General features: G+C 38.0%; 1 protein-coding gene across 1 annotated transcript in view; it reads right to left on the bottom strand.

Moving 5' to 3' along the window:
- The window catches only part of hs3st3b1a (heparan sulfate (glucosamine) 3-O-sulfotransferase 3B1a), a 28,982-nt gene extending 16,351 nt beyond the window's left edge, over nt 1-12,631 (bottom strand). Inside the window, exon 1 of the mRNA XM_022673517.2 lies at nt 11,975-12,631. Coding sequence (XP_022529238.2) covers nt 11,975-12,432 — 458 coding nt within the window. The 5' untranslated portion in view covers nt 12,433-12,631. The remainder of the gene's footprint in view (nt 1-11,974) is intronic.
- Between the last annotated feature and the right edge of the window lie 10,597 nt (nt 12,632-23,228).

The following is a 23,228-nucleotide window of genomic DNA, read 5'->3' as shown; positions in this document are numbered from 1 at the left end:
CTCTGTAGAAAACTAGTTTAATGTTATGGCTCCTTCTTCTAATATATATTCTTTGGTACTTACAGCACTAATGGAGGACCCAGCTCACCGAATGCTGCGCATTAACACAACAATATACAAAACTATACAAAAACACAAGCCAACAAGTTTGTTCCTGTGTAACCAATGTCATAGAACTGGGGACTTATATTGTGTCTCATGACTTTTTCCATGTCTTACTAAAGAAGCGAAAGAACACATAGATATGTGTATGTGATGTGGATGTGATTTCACTTGTCTGTGAGTCACTTGTCACATGTCTGCTCACATGGACAGTTCTAGCCGGATGCCACCGGTCACGATCATCACTACCACCTACTGCTCTGTCCACTGTGGGTGGTAGTATTAGCCTTCTCTGACCTAATCCCAGTATGTATCCAGCTCCAGAAATAATTAAGAGACCCTTTCAAAATGATCAGTTTATCTGATTTTACTATATATGGGTAAATGTTTTAGTACAATGAAAACCTCTGGAATGGAATAAAAAAACACTGAGCTGCTTGAATTCCTCCTCCAGTAGTATCATAAGGTCACCAAAAAGCAGTGTGAAAGACTGGTGGAGAGCGTGCCGAGATGCATAAAATTTGTGATTAAAAATCAGGGTTATTCCACCATATATTGTTGTCTCAACTCTTAAAACATTAGTATTGTTGTTTGTAAATTCAATATCGTGTCAACATGCTAATGTGTGTGATTAATGTGGTAACATTAACACGTTAATTCCTTTTAAGTTGAATTAATTATGTGACATCTACCAAGTCTAGTGATTTATTAGCGTTTAATTAGTTTTATTTAGCGATATAAACACAACGTCGCTTACTGTTGAGTTCAGAATGTAGAGATTCATTTTATTTATGTTGAAGTTTAGTTTAGTCTCTCTCTCTCTCTCTCTCTGTGGAATGTGGAATATGGAGCTAGACTAATGTTTATTTCCTTAAATGATAGTTTATCATTAAACTCAATACATTATAAGATGCTCATTTAAAAAGCGTTAAAACTTATCTGAGATATTATAATACAGTAAATAAAAAAACAGGGAAGGTTTTAAAATGTAAAAATTTGTATCTAGATTAAATCACAGAATATTGTTTTTTTTTTTTGTATGTGACTGACACCACTAATATAAATATAATTTACTTTTTTAATTTACTTTTTATATTTTACCAATCTAACACTGATTACTTCATTTATTTGCATTTAATTATACCACAGGTAGTTTCAACTCTGCAATGTGATTGGCTGAGAGGCATTTTATGAGTGACATTATTCATCCTCTTTAACTCTTAAAAAACCTTTTAAAATCTTTCCAAAAAACAGTAAAATGTTTGTGCTATAACGTGTAATACTGGCACTGTTGTGCTGTGGTCGTTACATGTTATAACACTCCCTCTCGTGTATTATTGCTTAAATTCACTTTATTAAAGGCTTTAAGTTCAAGAAGAAAAAAATAAATAAATAAATAAAAATAAAAAATAAAAGGTGTAATTAATTGCGATTAAGTCTGACTAACCACAGAAGTTTAAACTATTATTTGTATATACAGTGCGGTGCATAAGTTTTAGGCACCTAAGCACATTATGTTAAACCAGAAAAGAGTGTTTTTGCTTGTAAAAACTCCAGAACAGATACTCAGGCCCACATGGCCGCCCCCACCATGTTGGTCCAACAGTGGAGTCATGACTGAATATCTCCACAGGGGTCCTGGCCTTCTGACTGCCTGCTCCTCTCTCCAGGCTTCTGCTTCACAATTAGTCAAATGGGGCTCCCTGGATAAAGGCAGCCATCTGACTCTTCGGCTCTGCGGGATGACCCCTCCTCCAGCACGCACCACACAGTGCAGCAAGTGGGCTAGCTCCCAACATTCCTCCACAAAAAAAACGACTTAAACGAACAGTTCAGAGACGATTTACACTTTTACCCTTTTCTCTTAAACACAGACAATCTGCCAAGACATGAAACAAGCACTTCAGATGTTTCGTTTAGTTTAACAGCTAATGTAAGCTCATATACCAGCAGATTAGCCTAAATCATTAAGCTTCTGTGTCAAACTGTGTGGCTTTCTGTCAAACAGACTGGCTCACGTAGCTTTAGACATGGTATAGCTTACTGTTACTTATATAACACGAACAGAAATGCAGGCTAAACACTGAGGGTCGGCGATATGGCCCTTAAATAATATCACAATATTTTGTGATAACGAAATTCTTGGTAATATGAAAAAAAAAACATTGAAATTTTTAAAATGAATTAATTTAGAATATTATATAGGGGCGCCGAGTGGTCCAGTGGTACGTGTGTAATGCGCTGCCACTATGAATGGGAGGTCGCACAGGTTCGAATCCCGTTCGTGTAGCTCTGCCGTCAGCTGTATCAGAACCTTGTTGCTGCGCTTTCCTCCGAGTGCACTAGCCGCTCAGGCAATGATGCATTAGCAGTAGCTTGAAAAAAGGGGTGGCTGACTTCACGTGTGTCAGAGGAGGCATGTGTTTGTCTGCACCCTCCTAGGGTCGCAGGCGCCACTGGTGATGGGGATGCACAAATAGGTGGGATAATTGGATAGCCATCAGAAATAAATTAAAGAAAAAAAAATGAAGAATATACTACTATATTGTCGCTATTTAGTATAAATGAGTTTCATAAATTTAGTCGAAACAAACAAAAATCTATAGACAGATCCTGATTTGTATGAAATAATAATGTAACAAAATAAGAAATAACAAAAATAAAGTAATGTAACAACAATGATCAAGCACAAAACTAAAGTGTACAGAAAATAATACAAAAATAAAAACAGAAAATACCTAAATAAATGGCAATATTTTCTGGAATATTGCCATTCCAAGTGTGGATTTTTTTTATTGTGTCAGCATTTTTTGCGATATTATTGCGTACGATACGATATGGCACACTCCCACGAAATACTTACAATGCCTTCAAGATAGCTGGTAGAACTAGCGAACTACCTTCTCCTGGTCTCACTAGATTTTGCACCCCACCCTAGCAACCCCAACTTTACATTAACAATAAACAGAATACTAAATAAAATAACATTGCTATTTCTGTAAATGAACAAGCAGGTCAGTTTCCTTTGCTGAGAAGTGCAGAAGCACTGTACCATTAAAATTGCAATCCACCAAAGTCAAAGTGCACCTGGCTCTTAAAGAGAATGGCAAGTGGCACTCAGATTGGTTAATTTCACATTACGATACCAAAGTCTGTGGTTGACAGCTCGCTTATAGCTAGCTAAAATAGGGCCCATAATAATGTTCACAATATTGATAATATATTTAGGAACATAAAAAGCCATACAAATCAGAATTGTGATGCACTGCAGTAGTAGTGCTACAACACTTTCTCAGCTTCCTGTTGTCTTTTCTACTGCTAGTCTGTCACATCCTTAATCAGGTTCTAGTCGTTTTCCCCATTTTTGTGATTAAGTCCTTTTGTATCATTAAAACACAAGAACCTTAATGTGTGTGTTAATAAAGTAATAGAAAGTAATAGAAACTTCAGCAGTGATGCTAGACTCCGATCAGCTGATTGTAGAGCTTAATCGAAGGTGAGGCTAGATTCCACATTAACCACAATGCCACAATTACCATGCTATGAAATTGAATGAGTGCTGGACTTTTGACTTTTGAGGGGGGTATCTGGTTAGTGGTGATGAAAGTGTTTACTTTGTTTTCTCCACAAGACACATTCATTTTACACATTCTACAAATATGTGGGGTTGGGTTACTGATATATAGCTGACTGATTCTTCAATGTCTAGGCTTGACATCAAATAATAATGTTTAATGTTGAGTTAAGTTAATTAGAATGTAGAAACATCATTTACGGCAAACACATTTAAACAAATATAAAAGCGTAAAAAGCTTGGCAGCCTTTTTCTTTTCATTTGTTCTGAATGATTATTGTTACCATATGGATGAAATTGCAAGGAGCAGTAGGGGCCGCATGGTCACATGATGGACACATGATGCCCAAAAAGTAAAGGTTAACCTCTGTTCAGAGGGTCCTTTCAGTCTTACTGTTGCCGTTTCTGAACAATGAGAGCAGTGAGGTAGATATGCTGTGAGCGATCATTAGGGACCACATATAGTGCGAGTAGCTGATGGAGGTCGGGCAGCGGTGCATGGCCCTGACTTAGCAGAGATGTTTTAATTAGCCGGCCGCAGTGGCTCAGGGGAACAGACATCCATTAGACAAGCCTGCATGCTGCTGCTCTCAGGGTTTACACCGCGCTGGCTTTAGCCCTCACCATGGGACACAGTCACCTGTTGCTCAGGCTATTGGTCTTTCAGTCAGAAAGCTTTAAAAGTCCTCTAGATATATTCACTATTACTAGCATTCAGTACAATGTATCAATGTAAGAATGTAATCAGCACACTGAACTGAAATTAAAGGTGTCAATTAACCCTTAGAACCACATTGACGCAAATTGAATCAAAAAATCGAGCATTGTTCATACAGATTAATTACTCAGGAATGCGTCAAAGCACCAACATCATGCATAAATTGTGACAAACAGAGAACCCTATTGTTTCTAAAATAGTTTTTGAGAAATCTTTTTTTTTTTTTTACAAAATATTTTTTATTTTTAAAATGTTTTACTTTTTTTCAACTTTTTTCAAGTTTGCATTTTTTTGTTTATAGTTTTTAATTTTGTGTGTATTATATTAAAACAGCATTTATCTGATCATTTATCACAAACCTCAAGTGTATTATTTCAATTATACCACAGTTCCATTATCGCTGATTTTGAGTTAAAGAGTTAAAGAGGACAACAAAATACAATCTGTTTGGTTATAAAAACTCCGCGAGTTAAAATAGATCCATTGCTGCTCTGTTTGTAGCTGCAGTTTTTGTCTTGAAAGCTGTACACTGTTGCTAGGTAACCTGTATGTGGCAAAGTGATACATGGAGAGCTTCGGTTATAGTGCATTACCGGCTGATAACGGCACTTATAGAACGCCTCTCAGCCAATCACATTGCAGGGTCGGAACTAACTGTTGTATAATTATAATAGATAATTAAAATAGATTATTCCAACACAATTACATCCAAGACGTGACAAAGTAAACCAAAAAGTAAACGTATTGTAACTATCAACAGTATATAAACTGATCATGAAGTGTTACCTCAGTGAACAGCTTGGGAACACACACGCACACACCTGTATAAATTGTGAGGTGTTGTCTTGTGAGCGAGGTGGAGCACTGGTCAGCATTCTCATGCACGGCATTGTATATTTGTATGTTTAATAACCCTTCGAACCCCAGCCTATTTTGGTGTGTTTTTCTCCATTTATGTCAGTTCCCCTTTCACTTGGTATAACACAGTAATGTTAGGAGACAGTCACATGCTAATATATTTCTTTATACCAGAAGACACTGAGCTGCTCAAAAATGTCATAATTTAAGATGCAAATGCCTCCAGAATTTGTAAATCTCCATGGAATTGATCATATTTTGATCAATATTTTACACAGCGCCTGTTTTTTTTTTTTACTTATTTTTAATGTACAGATTTCAAATCAAGTCACACAAGAGTTTTCTTTTCAGTAATAGTTAGATTAGAGTGTATATTCGTTGAAACATGTGCCAGCTTTGCTCTGATAGGATATACTGAGACAACTCAGTATCTGATTCTTATACAACATATAATAACGCATAATAATAATAATAATAATAATATATTCAGTGCACTGCATGCTTTCATAAAACACAAAGGTTCTTATTTTTCATTGCCAATGCCATTATCAAATGATTCAGACAGTTATATATAGGCTCTTTTCTTTGCTCAATGGTCCACGTCTTCTTTTGATTAGTTGCTGAAAGAGGCTAGAGAGTAAAGTGCTTTTTGCTGTGAATTTCTGAATGCAGGCTATTATAAAACACGCTAAGCATTGATTGAGGGCATTGTTGCTTAGTTTTCCCTCATCTTATCCTATACAATGAGGGAAGGGTTTTAATAATGATTAGTCATAAACTGAGCAAAACACCTACCATTCTCTTCATCTCACAAGCCAGCTTTCAACAGGCTAAATGCTAAATGAAAACATCTTCGAATCTTTAACATCGATTTTTATGAGAACGTTTTTTGTTTTTTAAAAAGTTATTTTTACTCAATTTAGATCTCTTTTACACACAAAAAACAGTTTTGAGCGCAGTACCATGCACTCACCATGACCTGAGGATTGCTGGTTCGAATCCAGGTCATGTAACTTGCCAACAGTAAACTGAGCAGTTTACTGAGAAGGGCTGTAACTAAGGATTATTTTAGTAGTCAACTAATCTGACGATTATGTTTCAATTGGTAGATTAGTCAGTGATTATTGTTATGTCCTCTTCCTATGGGTACGACTCCAGTTCATAGCTTTCTTTATTATTGCTTCAAAATGATAGAAACACCAAAACACTGAGCATTGCATGCCCTTTTAATGCCTAGAAGACAATAAAAATGTGGAATGTTCTGAAATTTAGGGAGAAAATGTGTAATCTTTGTTTGACTTCTGTCAATTATGTCAACTAATCACTAATCAACCCTATTAGTGAGTGTAATACAGAGTTTTACAACATCCTGTCATCATCAACTACACATACTGCATCTCCCTACACTGTATATACAATCCCAATCCTATCCACTGATTGGATTGTGGAGAGTGGTAGAGTCCGTTTGGCAAATTGTTGTGTTCACGCATCCCGCAGAACAATAATACTAACAGATTACCCTTGGATTCCTTTTATTTCTGTTTATAAATAAGGGTTAATCTACAGTTACAGTAGATACAGAAATCACCACTATATGTGTTTGCCCACATACAGTAGCATAAAGTGTTCTATTGTTTAATTGGTGATGATAGCTTCATTAATTGCACATTGCACCAGTAAGAGCAGAGTGTGAAGGTTCAATTAGCAGGGTAAGAGCACAGTTTTGCTCAAAATATTGCAATGCACACAACATTATGCGTGACATACCAGAGTTCAAAAGAGGACAAATTGTTGGTGCACGTCTTGCTGGCGCATCTGTGACCAAGACAGCAAGTCTTTGTGATGTATCAAGAGCCACGATATCCAGGTTAATGTCAGCATACCACCAAGAAGGACCAACCACATCCAACAGGATTAACTGTGGATGCAAGAGGAAGCTGTCTGAAAGGAATGTTCGGGTGCTAACCTGGATTGTATCCAAAAAACATAAAACCACGGCTGCCCAAATCACGGCAGGATTCAATGTGCACCTCAACTCTCCTGTTTCCACCAGAACTGTCTCTTGTGACAATTAATTACTGTGGTCTAAAACCAGGTGTCAGTGTGTTTCAGGTGTTTCAGTTTCATTGTCCAACCCCTGTATGTGTCCATTACGTAGCTTATGCTGGCTTAATAATGGCCATTAATGAAAACAGAAAACTGAAAATATTCTTAGGCTGATTGATTGACGGCTTGATTGACAAGTGTAATGGTTTTGAACCCTGCCTGAGCACAGTACACTGAACCGGGCACAGTTCACTTGGACTCGGGCACGATACACAAGCACGGAACAAGACGACATCATGGTGCCATCAGGAAAAGCACCCCGCATATTACTAAGTAAGTTAAAGTGGATTATCTCTTATTTTTTTTAAGAAGATGCGCTCCCGAGAGAGGGTGCTTTGCATAGCAGGGGTGCTGAAATTACCACAACACTGGCAAGCCCACTGATCAGTGAGTAATGACAAAAGCATGCTCGGGCATGGATTGTTCAAAGGTAGTGTCAGTGCAGGCCAGCAGGGCAGTATGGAGGGGGCAGGACCATGCTCCAGCACAATTCAACCAAACCATGCCCAGTGTAAGTACACCCTTACTAAGCCTCTTTTTGGGCTTCTAAGATGAGCAGGTCCAGCTGAAGAGTTAAAACAAGTGGATGAGTGTAAATTCCAAGGTCAAGATCATCAAGCTCTATAAACTTAAACCCAGTCAAACTCAAAAGAACTTGATTTTACATCAGTGTTGTGCACATATTCCTGCAGATCTGTGCTGAAGAATAGAAGGTAAAGGTCAGAATTACTGGCAGTGATCGATAGTGTTGTGCAAGGGAAGCTGACCATGAGCGCTATTATGTAATCAGAGTGTTTGTATAGGCTGTGTTTACTTTAAGATCACACAGGTTCAGTCTAGGTCTGGTTCACCAGTCGTTTCGTTTCTCTGTATGGGAAGAAGCTTTCTGATATATAGAGAAACATACTGCACCTTCAGTACCTTCCAATGATTCATTCATATTCAAAAACTACACAAATGAGTATGATAAGAAAAGTGGCTCAAAGTTTGTTCCGATTGGTGTTACATTATTGCAAGTAAGTTCTGGCTTTCTGTAATGGACCCCAGTATTTTACTTCCTTTTTTCTGTAATTAAGGCACAATTTAAGGTGGAAAGATAGGAGAATTCCTGCATTTGTAGGATGCGCTGTATGTTGTGGAAAGGTTTATTTGTTTACGCAGATTTGAGGAATTATTAAAATTACAGATCTTTTGTATACCTGGTCTCTCCCTGTGGATATATAGGCACATACATTTACATTTGCTAGCCTAATGTACCTTTAATTAGCTGGACTAAAATCTTGTTGTGTGGGGAAATAAATAATAAGCAATCCACTTATTCAAATTTTGCAATTATCACATACTATTATAATGATTTAATATGCAATGTCAGTTCAAGATTATTTTCTATTTGTACATTTTCAATGTACTGTATGGGAACAATACAATATAATTCCTGTATCAATATTAACAATATAATAGAAAATCATAGAAAAACTAAGTCCTAGTTAATAGAATTCCAATGATATTTTGATATAGTCTGAACAATAATATTAACCCTAATGTTACATGACATGATCATTACAGCAACATGATTATGTCCCTTTTTTAATCATAATAATTTGAAATTATTTAAATTAAATGATTTTTTATTATAAAAAGGCATCTAAGGTCTTTACCCAACTCTCATCTGAGACTATTATTTAATCCCTTCACATTAATCCGGCATGGATTCTAAGAGGTCAGCAAAACAGTCCATATGTCCCGTCTACTCACAGTCTTAAGATCACGGCACAACACCATGTTTTATTCTAATCAGGCATGTTCAGATTTAGGGTGCTGCACAGTACAGAGATAGGGTTTGGGTAAATGTGCCTTTGGGACACAAAATTCCAGTTCCATTTAGGCCTGTCACAATAAAAAAAATTGGCGTTCGATATGTTGTCCCAGAAATTACTGCGAAAAACAATATTGTTGGCATTCATATATACACACACACACCATGTCGCGCTGCCCCGGTCTGCCCAGCTGGCCCCTGTTGGACCGGCAAAAAGACCCTGCCTCAGCCTTCACTCAAGAAATAGGAAGCTGAGACAACACAAACCTAAGAGACACTAAAGTTAAGTGACTAGGGCCACACTGAGTCATTACTATGTTTTTTGGGGTGTTGATGGAGGGTATTTTTACTAATTAAGGTATGTTTTGAGTTCATGCACTCCCTGTGTCTGTGTCTCTCTGTGCTTCTGTACTATAGGGGCCCATGCCCCTATGCCCCCAGGGGCGCAATCAAAATATATGTTAAATATATTTCCGAAGTGTAAACACAATGGACAATATCACAATTACTAAAATGACTGAGGTCATGTCCATATATTGAACGATAAGTCGAGAATGTAATTATTGTGACAGGCCTAGTTCCATAAAATGTACAGGTCTATTGTTTAAAATGACTTCTATGAATTCTAATGAAACCAATCCTCCCTTCCACTAATAGCCACAAAATAAACCATAGCCTAAATAGTCATAACATTAAAAAAAAACAAGTAACTTCCATAGACATTGAGGATCTTATGGCACCAAAACAACCCCAGCAAATTTGTGCTACAGTAGCTTTTTTGTTGGACTGGATCAAACAGGCTAGCGTTCAATCCCCACCAATAATCTTCTCATCAATTCATCAGTTGTCCATCCTTGGAAAACCTTTGGTCATTACTAACTAACTTTCAACCAGGAACACACCACAGACCTGCCTGATGTTTTGGAGATGTTCTGACCCATCATTTAACAGTAACACAATAACCATCACAATTAAGTCTATTATTATCAAACATTGCTTGGATCCTTATGCCTTTTTATTCCTCTATTTCTCCTGTTTCCATCATATCAACTTCAAAAACTGATTGAGTTCACTTGCTGCTGACTTTTTAAAAATGCCAAAGTAACAAGATAATCACTGTTATTCACTTAATACAGATACAAATTAATTTATCTATAGATATAAATATGTTGCATGTGTAAAAGTCGACCCAAATACCTTTAAAACAATTAGAAAGATTTAAAATGGGATATTAACGGCTTTAAAAGTGTTGTGCTATATGTCATTCCATGCTCTATACTTAGTCTAGACAGCCACTTAGGTTTACTGAGCCACCAAGGGCCCATAAATGTATCCTACATAAATTATAGATTATCTTACACATTTTGATTTATGATGTATTTTTTTAACTGCAATTAAGTAGTTTAATGATTGCATTTATTTTTTTAAATAGTGTATAAATCAGCATTAAAAATGGTATTTCCATTTCTCTTTTTTTCACTTTTGCACTGATTTGAATCTGGCAGTTGTTCTTTACTTTGTGTCAAAAGTTAGAAATAGCAAATAAACAGCTTAAAAGTGTCATGAAATAAAAGATTTAATTTTTTTCTTTAAAAGTTAAGTATCAACTCAAGCTTTTTACTCAAGTAAAAGTGTAAAAGTACTGGTTTCAAGAATAAATGTAAAAGTAATAAAGGGGAAAATGCCATTAAGGACAAAAGCTTAGGCTGCACCACAGAGTCCTATAGTGCACTACCCCTCTCCCCCAAAAAAACATTTTTTTAAAAGCCAAATCGACTATAATGTTATATTAAAATGTTAATGTTGATAAATTTGGGATGCACTAGGCTGTTCCATGTTTCAGCTGCATATATGATCACTGAAAATGAATGTATTTTAGTAGAATGTACATATATTAAAAGGGCTTAGTTGGACGTTTGGTAAACTTGAGTTCTCTTGAGTCTCTGCACAGATCATCTTCATACTAGGCTACATACATCTGCTATGTTCTTGCTGGAGTGTGATAGTAAGACATGATGTGCAGGTGTGATGGATCACAATATAAACCAATAGGGTGTCGGTATGTTTATATGGTATACAGCTCTGGAAAAAATTAAGAGACCACTTCAGTTTCTAAATCAGTTTCTCTGATTTTGCTATTTATTATATATGTTTGAGTAAAATGAACATTCTTGTTTTATTCTATAATATTCTTTAAAATACTGAAGACATTTCTCCCAAATTCCAAATAAAAATATTGTAATTTAGAGCATTTATTTGCAGAAAATAAGAAATGGCTGAAATAACAAAAAGAGAGCTTTCAGACCTCAAATAATTCAAAGAAAACAAGTTTATATTCATAAGAGTTCAGAAATCAATATTTGGTCAAATAACCCAGTTTTTAGTCACAGTTTTCATGGCATGTTCTCCTCCAATAGTCTTACACACTGCTTTTGGATAATTCAAGCATTTCAGCTTGGTTTGATGGCTTGTGATCATCCAACTTCCTCTTGATTATGTTCCAGAGGTTTTCAATTTGGTAAAATCAAAGAAATTCATTTTTAAGTGGTCTCTTACTTTTTTATTTGAATAATGAGAAGCTGGAATGAAAACAAGCTAAATTGGAATATGAATTAGGAGGCTATTTTAAAAACGTAAGTAGTAGAAACGTTTAGATAGGTGTGTGAAAATGTAAGGAGTAGAAGTAGAAAGTCATCTGAAAAATAAAGAACCACTCCAGTAAAGTTAAGATAACCAACATTTCTTCTAAGCGCCAGTCGGAGCGCACTTTTAACGCACTTTTTTAGCGCAGCGCACGCACCTGTACCACTCCAGCCCCTTCTCGTAGTTGCGGTCGAAGAAGTGCGGCTCTGCGCCGACCGCGCGAATGTCGGGATGCAGGCGCAGGAACTCGAGGAGCGCGCGCGTGCCGCCCTTCTTCACTCCGATAATGATGGCCTGGGGCAGCTTCTTGGTCTCGGAGTCGTTGAGGGTCCTGCCCTCGTCCCACTCCTCCACCCTGTTGCTGCTGCCGCCGTCCGGTTCCCCAAAGCCGCCGCTGTCGCCGTTCGGCAGCTCCGTGGAGAGCGCGCGCGGGCTGGGGGTCTCCCGGGGGTCCGCGGACAGGCCGGGCAGGCCGGGCGCGGTGGAGCAGTATCCGATGCAGCAGTAGAGCGTGTACGCCCACAGGGACAGCATGACGCACAGCACCAGAAGTTTGTTTCTCACGGGGGGCAGCGGGGTCGCGTGCGCAGCGGGGCACAGCGGGCTATATTCCATAAGACTGCCGGGGCTGCAGCTGCACGGTCCGCGCGCATGGCATGGCGGCACAGTCACACGCTGCCCTGGTCCCGCACCGAACCCGATCCGCGCGCCACGACACCGGAGACACTGCTGCACTGGCGTGAGATGCTGAGCGCATGGCGTTCTGCACCCTCACCCAGCGCGAGATGTGGAAGTGAGAGAGATGAGGGGAGCCAAGAGTCCCAGACGCAAGCTCCGCCCCCTGCGCTGTGATTGGCTAATTGTGGAGTTTAATTCTTTGTGGTGGAAGATGCTTTTGTGATTTTTTTGGTTGATGGTTTGGATACATGGACTTATCCCAGCTGGCATTTTAACGTTGATCAACATCATCAACGCTAAATCAACCTTGGTACGTTCAACCTTCAATAAACCATAGCTCGCTAAAATGAGAAAATTCAATGGTTAACAAAGTGTTAACAATAACCTTACATCACTGTAGTAAATCTGAGTATAAAGAAAGTTACCCACCACTACCAATCTGATTCACCATCTGATCTCAAAAAACACTAAAGCACTAAAACAATTAGAACATGAACATATTGTTAAATTAAAAAGCATACTGCAAATAGAAGTAAAACACTTTTTCATTCCTCCATCCAACTGTTTTTAGAAATTATATGGTGATGAAATGTAAAATGCTGATTCAAAAGGCAGAAGGTTGAGGACATTATGTTGATTCAACATTAAAATTTTAATGTAAGCACAACCGTTTAACATTAAATGTTGATTCAACGTTGATTCAACGTTGAAACAACCACATATATTACTTTAGTCATATTTCAACCCCATTTCAACATTGAAGGTCGGTTGCCAGCTGGGTCTAAGCTAGTCTTTGATGGACAGTGCGGTTGAAAAGCTGAAGCTGTTCAGTCATACAGAAGAAAACTTGCACTGTAAAAAACAAAACTTAAAATTGTTCTTAATGTGATTTTTGCGTAGGCTGAACAGACATATTGAATTGCACCTTTAACTATAGCAAACTAGTCACCTCAACTAACTTTATTAAGTAAGAAGGTAAAAGTTATATTGGCAAAATTTACAAAAACGTTTTTGAAGTTTGAATTGACTTCTTAAAGTATTTATTTTTCTTTAACTAGTTAAGAATTTCTTGCCATAATATGGATTAGAACATTACTCAAATAGAGCTGTTCACTGTATTATACCAACTCTACCTCTTCACAACTTTACAACTGATGCTCTCAAACATATTAAGAGGTAAGACATATAAAAAATAACTATTTAATAACTTTTGACAAGTTCAGCACAGCTGTTAACTTAAAACCATGTCAGGTGACTCAGGTGACCTCATAAAACTGACTGGGAAAATCCAGCTGTTTACAGTTTGTTTTACACTTTGTTAGTTTACTATATAAATCCATGTATTTTTTTTTTCATAGTTTGGTTGACTTTGGTATTAATATACAATGCAAATTAAATTGAATCCAAACTTATAAATGGTCCTGTGTATAAATATTGTAAAACTAGAATATAGAACAATAATGACTATATTCTTACAAAATGAAATGCTTTTAATAGCAATAGTAAAAAATCAAAAATAAGCAATAATTTAATCAGGAGTAACATCATATACTTTCTGACAAATGAGGAGTGTTTGATCTGTGTGTTTGGACTTGAACAAGCTGTGTGTGTGTGTGTGTGTGTGTGTGTGTGTGTGTGTGTGTATGTGTGTGTGTATACATGTGTGTGTTCTCGGGTTAAAGGGCTCTGGACCTCTGGCACCTGTGAGGTTCAGAGGGATTACCAGGATTACTCCAGAGCTGCCATCCCTGTTAGAGTTTCAGCAGAATGTCCACTAAGCCCTTTATCTCATCTCCACACTGAATAAGAGAGAGAGAGAGAGAGAGAGAGAGAGAGAGAGAGAGAGAATAAGTGGTGATTCTGTCTAACTCATGTTTACATTGTGTATTTTTTTTATTAATTATTTGTTTTAGAAAACACAGGTTGTAACACTGAATGCAAATGCAAAGTATTTCAACAGAAAAATGGCAACAAGTAAAAAAGTCAAAAACAATACAAAAACACAGGATAAACACAACACTCAATAAAGACACAGTAAATCACAATATCTACCAAAAAAGCAGAAAGAAAGAAAGTCCAGGTATATATAGAGCTGTTGATTAAGCTCATGAGAACCAGGTGTGAATAAAGGTGTAGTCTGCCTCAATAGTCTGGAGAGTCTGACCTGAGAGCAGTGTAACAGTAACTAGGTGTGAAATTAACAATAGCAGAGAAATTCACAATACATTCCATACTTCTTCACACTTCTATGCCCATAAATCAGATATTTTATGTTTTGTCTTGTAAACTTCATTTCATTCATTAGTATATATAAAAGCTCTGGAAAAAAATTAAGAGAGAACTTAACAGTTATAAATTCCTTTTATTTTACCAAATTGAAAACCTTTGTAATATAATCAAGAGGAAGATGGATGATCACAAGCCATCAAACCAAACCAAGCTGAACTGCTTGAATTTTTGCACCAGGAGTCCAGGCATAAAGTTATCCAAAAGCAGTGTGTAAGACTGGTGGAGGAGAATGTGCCAAGATGCATGAAAAACTATGATAAAAACCAGGGTTATTCCACCAAATATTGATTTCTGAACTCTTAAAACTTTATGAATATGAACGTGTTTTCTTTGCATTATTTGAGGTCTTTTTTGTTTTATCAGCTATTTCTCATTTTCTGCTAATAAAAGGCTCTAAATGACAATATTTGTATTTGTCATTTGGGAGTAATGTTGTCCGTAGTTTATAGAATAAAACAACAATGTTCATTTTACTCAAACATAAACCTATAAATAGCAAAATCAGAGAAACTGATTCAGAAACTGAAGTGGTCTCTTCATTTTTTTCAGAGCTGTATTTTTAAAAACATTTTTAAATATGTCAACTTTTAGCTACTAATAACAGACTGGATGGTCCTTTTTATATGTGGTCTGCAGTACACAGCTTTGATTTAATTTATTTTAAAAATACTGATTTACCTGTGTTTCCACTGATGGTCCATGGTCCCATATTCCTGATTGGAGAAGTTGACACCACTTCTGGACATGGTCATCACAGAGCTTTTGTTTTGCACAGTACAGTTTTATATGTTATTAGTGAATGTAACTCTGTATTGATCTGACTGATGAAGGTCTTGCCAGGGGCGCCGAGTGGTCCAGCGGTCTAAAGCCCTGCCACTATGAGCGGGAGGTCGCAGGTTTGAACCCCCGCTCATGCAGTTTTGCCATCAAGCTGCCGGCACTCAGAGGGAGCAAAATTGACCCTGCTTCCTCCGGGTGGGTAGATGGCGCTCTTTCACCACATCACTCCTACGGTGATGTCTGCAGCACAGGGCATCTGTGAGCTCATGTACCTGAACCGAGCCACTGCGCTTTCCTCCGAGCGCGCTGGCTACTCGGCAATGCTGCATCAGCAGCAGCTCGAAAAGAAGAGGTGGCTGACTTCACATGTATCGGAGGAAGCATGTGTTAGTCTTCACCCTCCTGGTGTGTTTGGGCATTACTAGTGATAGGGGGAGTCCTAATGAATGGGTTGGGCAATTGGCCGTGTAAATTGGGGAGAAAATGAGAAAAATTAGAAATAAAATGATAAAAAAGTAATCTCTTGCCTTTATGATTAAATACTAAGCTATAATAATAAGCTATTGCTGTATTGTTGACTCTTGAGGTATTGAAGATCAATAAAATAAAGTCTCCAAAGAAACAGTGAGAAACCAAGTTTACCAAAGTACAAACAGGGTATGGTAAATGCACCATCAAAGGTGCAACACAATCCTTAGGGTCCAATTGTGCACATTAAAGGCACACTCTCTATCTTCCCAAGAGAAACCGGCATATTTGTGCCTTTCCCCAACTGAGCTGTTTTTTTAGAATCAGACAATCAGAGTATAAGGAGGTAATGCAACTTTAACTTCAAAAGCAATAATATGGTATACGGTTATTTTTCTTAATTAAAGGTGCTGTGAAGATGTACCCGTGAGGAAAGCCTCCAGTGACGGTTTGGTAGCGTTTTATTCAGCGAGGGTATAATTAGAAGAGAAGATATTTACGCAATAACACACAAGAGGGAGTGCCAGTATCCAGGGTATAGCATGACCTCAGGAGTGTTATTGTGGTTATATACAATGATAAGCCTTATTCCTGATTTTGGTTAGGTTTTCAGTCAGTGAAGAAAATAATGAAGAAAATGAGTTTAAAGCTATTAAAAATCTTGCTTTCTAAGTTTATGTTACCCTTTCACAGATACTGCCACAAGAAAACCAATTATGTTGCATTTTACTGTTTTCTTACATAGGTTCTGGCTTATAATGCACCACATATTGCAGTAAAACTTAAACTTATATGCCTATGGCAGATACGTAAATGGTTACAGGTGTGGTCTGAGTAGACACTGGGGGCCCTATTTTAGCAATCTATAGCGCACCAGTCAACTGAGGTGTTGGCGTGTCTTTGATATTATTATTATTATTATTATTATTATTATTATTATTATTATTATTATTACTATTATTATTATTATTATTATTATTATTATTATATTTGGTATTATTATTATTATTATTATTGTTATTGTTATTATAATTAGTAGTAGCAGTAGTAGTATTAGTATTATTAGTATTATTATAGAATTATTATGCAAAGCGATAGATATTACAAAACATTTTAATCAATTAAATAGACGTGAAAAAATTTAGGCATAATAACTAAACCTTTTTAGTATAGTTAATTAAAGTTTTCTGTAAACATTGTTAGAAAATCTTAAGGCAACCAGTTTCCTCAAATAATTTAAGTACAGCTCTGACTATTTAAAAATTATGAGTTTCTTTGATTTTACCAAATTGAAAACCTCTGTAATATAATCAAGAGAAAGATGGATGATCAGAAGCCATCAAACCAAACCAAGCTGAACTACTCAAATGTTTGCACCAGGAGTGGCATAAAGTTATCCAAAAGCAGTGTGTAAGACTGGTGGAGGAGAACATGCCAAGATGCATGAAAACTGTGATTAATAACCAGGGTTATTCCATCAAATATTGATTTCTGAACTCTTAAAACTTTATGAATATGAACTTGTTTTCTTTGCATTATTTGAGGTCTGAAAGCTCTGCATCTTTATTGTTATTTCAGTCATTTACAGTCAATTACATTTTCTGCAAATAAATGCTCTAAATGACAATATTTTGTGAAATGCTGTCCCTGGTTTATAGAATAAAATAACAATGTTCATTTCACTCAAACACATACAGTACCTGTAAATAGCAAAATCAGAGAAACAAATTTTCAGAAATTGAAGTGGTCTCTAATTTTTTTCCAGAGCTGTGGATTCAATTTATACAGGCTTACAGTTTGGGTCATTCCAAGTAGGGCAGCAGCACACTTTAAGTAGATAGACACTTTATCTGAATACCAGAATTTCTCAACAACCTTATGAATTCCATCAGTTCTGTTAATACGCACTGGACACCGGTTGTCCTTATGAAATATTATTTAGCAACTCCAGTTTAACGTCCGCACATAACACTCACAGTTCAGAGTTTATCTCCTCAAGCTTTGCCTAACAACTCTCTGGGTGCTGTCAGGAGTTCATTCCCACATCCTGTCTGCTAATTAGGCAACGTGTTTAGATATGTGCCTGTGTGAAAAATACCACATCATGAGAATGAAGCACGCTGAAAGTGTAGTGACAATGAGAATTATGCATGGTTATACAGTGTAATAAAATTATTTAATTAGGTATCGTCTACTCATTAACACTTATGTGTTTTGACAGTTTATCTAATTGTTTCATTAAGCTGAGTAAGGAATAACTGATGTAAAACTAGAAATGGGCATTTACTAAAAGAAAAAAAAAACGATAAAAAAACCCCAAACAGATGAGGCTAATGTAGCTTAATCTGGCTATATATTAGAATTAAGAAATCTGCAATAAAGCAGTACATGAATTTTGGTGGCTGCGAGGCAAATGAAACTCTAGTCCTTGGGCATGTGCAGAAATTCATTGGATTGAATGAAGGAACAAGGAATGAAGGGATGATTTTTTCCTTTTGACAATTTCTACACTTGTTTCATTAAGCTAAGTAAGGAAAAAAAATATTTAAAACTAGAAAAGTGCAATAAGTGAGGGAAAAACAGAAAGGTTGCGCAGCTAAATGTGTAGAAAAAGGGATGAAAAACAACAGACGGGAGAAGTGTGGGTCAGTCTGGCTGTAAATTAAAACTTAGGAATCTTTCATAAAGCAATGAACGAAACTCTTGGGTAACTGTGAAAATGAATGGGAGCACAGAGGAGTAACTAAGGATGAAAAAATGACAAATAGATAAGTGCAAGTCCACTGTGACTGTGGATTGAAACTTGTTGACCTGCACTAAATAAGCACTTGGAATTTGATGGCTGTAGGGAAAGTAGTTAAGTTACAGTTGTTGTGGAACTACTTTTTGGCGGAAGGCACTGTCTATATTAAAACATATTAATTCTGAATTTCTTAAGGTTCTTTGATCTATTTTCTTTCTTTATTTTGTTTTAAAAAACTGTTGTATAAAAGCAATAGAACACTCGAGGTCGAGTGTTATTGCGAATAACATCACGGCTGTTATGTTATTTGTGATAACACACTCCCTCAACAGCCCCCTCAGCCCCCCACCCCTAGAACCGGCCCTGGGAGGAGTCATAATATTGTGGCTGGCATTTTGTATAATTTTGCACCTATGCTTTATTTTGGACTATCTTTGATGCCTATTCAAGCATCCGATCGACTCAGAGGAAGAGATAACTGAAGTGGGAGTTCTTCCTAACGAGAGACCCTCCGGTCATCAACATGATAACTGCTACTTCTAAAGGCTAATCTGAAGTAGTCTGTTCCTCACGAGCGTCTATTTTTGATTTGATTGACACATCAAAGTAATCTTGGGACAGGGAGGAGCAGGGGCCGAAGCCACCTGAGGAGAGCGAGTTCAGACCGCCGGACTATAGAGTGTTCCAGAGGCCGGAAGACCATATGGCAGATCAGGTTCTTCTGTTACGCTTCATGATGTGTGGAGACACACACACACACACTTACACATTCACACACACACACACACACACACACACACTCACACACGCATGCTTAAAAAAGAAACTGTCTGTGTGTTTTCAGGGGGATTTAAGAGCAGTTCTGTTGACAGATCAAAGAGAGCCATGGTCCTGAACATCTTCCTCCATGGGATGTCTGGTACTGTATCCTGTTTGCTTTTGTCTGCCTGTCTTATCCCCCTTTTAGAAAATGCTTTCAGCAGAGCTTTCTAGTTTTATTTGAAAAAGTAAAGCATTACTCACACAATAGAGATGGAAAAGTATTGGAACATATAAACCTGAAAAAGATTAATAAAAAAGTGAATAAGGCTTAATATTTAGTTGCAAATCATTTGCTTCTGTTTTACTTTTGCCATGCTTTTCCAGGCTTTCACCACAGCCTCTTCCAGTTGGTGTTTGTTTTTCAAGGGTTTACTCCCTTCAGTCTCCTCTTTAGCAGGTTACATTCATGCTCTACAGGGTTTAAAGAGCCAAAGGTAAATGTATCCAACTGCTCTACAACTGTAATCACTTTTATTAATGTTTTACTCAATCCTCACTGAGTATATTTATACTATCTGGTCAAAAAAAAGTCTTCATCAGTATTTAAGTAAGTCAATGATGTGGGGTTGATGCTGCAGTTGGTCTGCAGGTCTAGGTTCAGCAACAGTATGTGCTGAAAGAATGAGGTCAGCTGACTACCTGAATATACTGAATATAGACCAGGTTATTCCATCAATGGATTTTTTTTCCCTGATGGCACAGGCATATTCCAAGATGACAACGCCAGAACTCATGGTGCTGGAATTGTGAGAGTGATTCAGGGAGCATGAGATCATCATTTTCACACATGGATTGAGAGAGTTCACCATAGAGTCCAGATCTTAACCTCATTGAGAATCTTTGGGATGTGCTGGATGGAGAAGCGCTGCTTTGTGCAGTGGTCAGACTCTACCATCAACAATGCTGCTGCAAGATCTTGGTGAAAAATTAATGCAACACTGGATTGAAATAAATCTTGTGACGTTGCAGAAACTTATCGAAACAATGCCACAGCGAATGGCATTCAGGCAGAGTATTTAGAGCACTGTAAACTTAAACTTTCATTAACATTCAGTGTTTTCTCATCAGCAGACAAGCGATTTGATTTGGTATTGTTTCGAGGGCGATAAAAAGGAACGAGGGCAGATTGGCAGTGGAAGGAAACAAGAGCCTGTGACCTCATTAGTTGGCGTTGTAGAAGTGGCACAGAAAGAGCCACAGGAAGAGCAGATTCCAGATCCAGAGCCCTGTCACGAACAACAAGGTCATTAGCTTAGCAGAAAAGCAGATCAACATGCTGTTGCGTCGCTTTAAGACATCCTCTGAGCTCGTTCGCTCGGACTAAGAGTGTTTTCAGTGTCTATAAATTCCTGCCAAATTCCCAAGTCCTCTTTATCTCGCCCGGCGCGGGCCAAGCCCGGCTGGATTTCGAGGCATTATCCTTTAGCGAAAGCTTTAGCCCTTCTTTCTGCCCCTGTGTCGCCAATGGCACATGCTCTGACGGCAAAAGCTAATTACTGAGTTGAGCTTATCAGCGATGCTGGAGGAAGCTTGTGGAGAGCATCTTTGACCTCTGACCGCTCTGGTTCTCTGTCCTCGCGGATGTTCCTGGGTCACACAGAGACGCTGAGATAAAGCAAATAGTGTTAATAGTGTTCTGCTGAGCTGACAACAGTGTTTCCGCACTGTGAGACCAAGCGCAAAAATGATAATAAATAAACCAACCATCAACCATCAAGTCATAGGATAGCAGTGAGTAGATTAGTTTAAAATGGCTTGGTTGTGAGATGCTGTCTTGTAAGTGAGGATAAACACTTGCCAACATGTTCATGGCAAGGCAATGGGAATTATTTAGTTTGCAAGATAGATGGGACATAGGGCTGGGTATTGAAATTCGATACCAAAAAGTACTGACCGAAATGTCTCCGTACTACCAAGTACAGAAAGGTTTAAAAAATTATATGGCGCACAAAAAGTCTCTCATTCGCTTGCTCTGACTCTTGCTGTCTCCCACTTTTTCTCACTTGAGCTGTCTCTTGCTATTTCATGCAGTGTCTCTCACTCTTCTGCTGTTTCTCACTCATTCATGTTGTCTCTCCCTTTCTTGCGCTGTCTCTCCTTTTCTCAAGATGTCTCTCGCTCTCGCTGGCTGTCTCTCGCTCTCTCACACTGTCTCTCTCTTACTCACGCTGTCTCTTCCTCTCTTGCACAGTCTCTCTTTTTCACAGGCTGTCTCTCCCTCTCGCTGGCTGTCTCACTCTTATTCATGCTGTCTCTTCCTCTCTTGCACTGTCTCTTACTCATTTGCACTGTTTTTACCTCTCACATGATGTTCCTCACACTGTCTCTCCTTTTCTCAAGCTGTCTGTCCCTTACCCTGGCTGTCTTTCGCTCTCTCACACTGTCTCTCTCTTTCTCACGCTGTCTCTTCTACTCTTGCACTGTCTCTCCATTTCACAGGCTGTCTCTCCCTCTCACTGGCTGTCTCACTCTTATTCACGCTGTCTCTTCTACTGTTGCACTGTCTCTCCTTTTCACAGGCTGTCTATCCCTCTCGCTGGCTGTCTCACTCTTATTCACGCTGTCTCTTCCTCTCTTCATCTCTTACTCATTTGCGCTGTTTTTACCTCTCGCATGATGTCTTTTGCTCACTCGTGCTCTCTCACTCTCTCGCACTGTCTCTCACTGTTTCTCACTGTCTCTCGCTTTCTTGCATTCTCTTTCCCTCTATCATGCTGTGTCTCGCTTTCTTCGTGAAAATATGTATTAGTGAATAGATAAATCAATATTCTACATCGCTTTCCGAAGAAATGGGTGTTGTGTGCTCTGGATCGAAGACAAAAAGGACCATCCAGATTGTTATCAGCAACAAACTGAAAGCTCATTTCAGTTCAAGTCCACTGAACTGGCCTGCCTGCAGTCCTGACCCGTACCTAATAGAGAATGTGTGGAGAATTTTGTAACAAAAAATAAGACAAATAGTTCTTAAACATTTTATTACTTTATATTTTCAGTACCAAAATGTTTTTTTTTTAATATTGTGAGAAGGAATAGCAACATTTCATAGTGGTAAATTCTTTACCATCACCTAAAACCACACACTGAGGGAGCTCTTTTCATCAGTCAGTGCTGGATCTACTACAGCCTTCCCTCGCTCACAACAATGGCAGTGAAACAATCCAGATGTGATCCATCTACGATGCTGACAGCTCTGATTTCACAACAGCGGCTAAAAACCTCTGCAGCGTCTCCAAAGCCCGTGTTTTCGTAACCTTTAGGGTTGTGTATGTAAACACATTATTTAATTCAGGCATGCACATAGAATGCACATGTCTGGACAGCTTGATCCTATTTGTTTAACATTGAGTTTTACCCAATAAGGGAAAAGCCAGCAATAGTATCAGTAATAGACAATCAGACACTGCCCCATCCGTATACTGTACGCTGATAAGTGTGACCAAGGTTTTTTTATTTACGTTTCTGATGAGAAAAGCAAAGCACGACTCATTCTGACTGACTGTAGGAGCCTTCAAATGCTGAAGAATGATGTGTCAATTCATCTTTATAGCCATGTTTTCATGTGGTTATTATGCATTCCACTCCATTTTTCTCTTCAGCGGAGTTACAGTTTTGAACTAGTAGTTGAAGGAGG

Source organism: Astyanax mexicanus, chromosome 19 (genome assembly GCF_023375975.1).
Source record: "Astyanax mexicanus isolate ESR-SI-001 chromosome 19, AstMex3_surface, whole genome shotgun sequence".
NCBI classification, from domain to species: domain Eukaryota; kingdom Metazoa; phylum Chordata; class Actinopteri; order Characiformes; family Acestrorhamphidae; genus Astyanax; species Astyanax mexicanus.
Note: the sequence above shows the minus strand (reverse complement) of the source record. Positions and strands in the feature narration are given on the sequence as shown.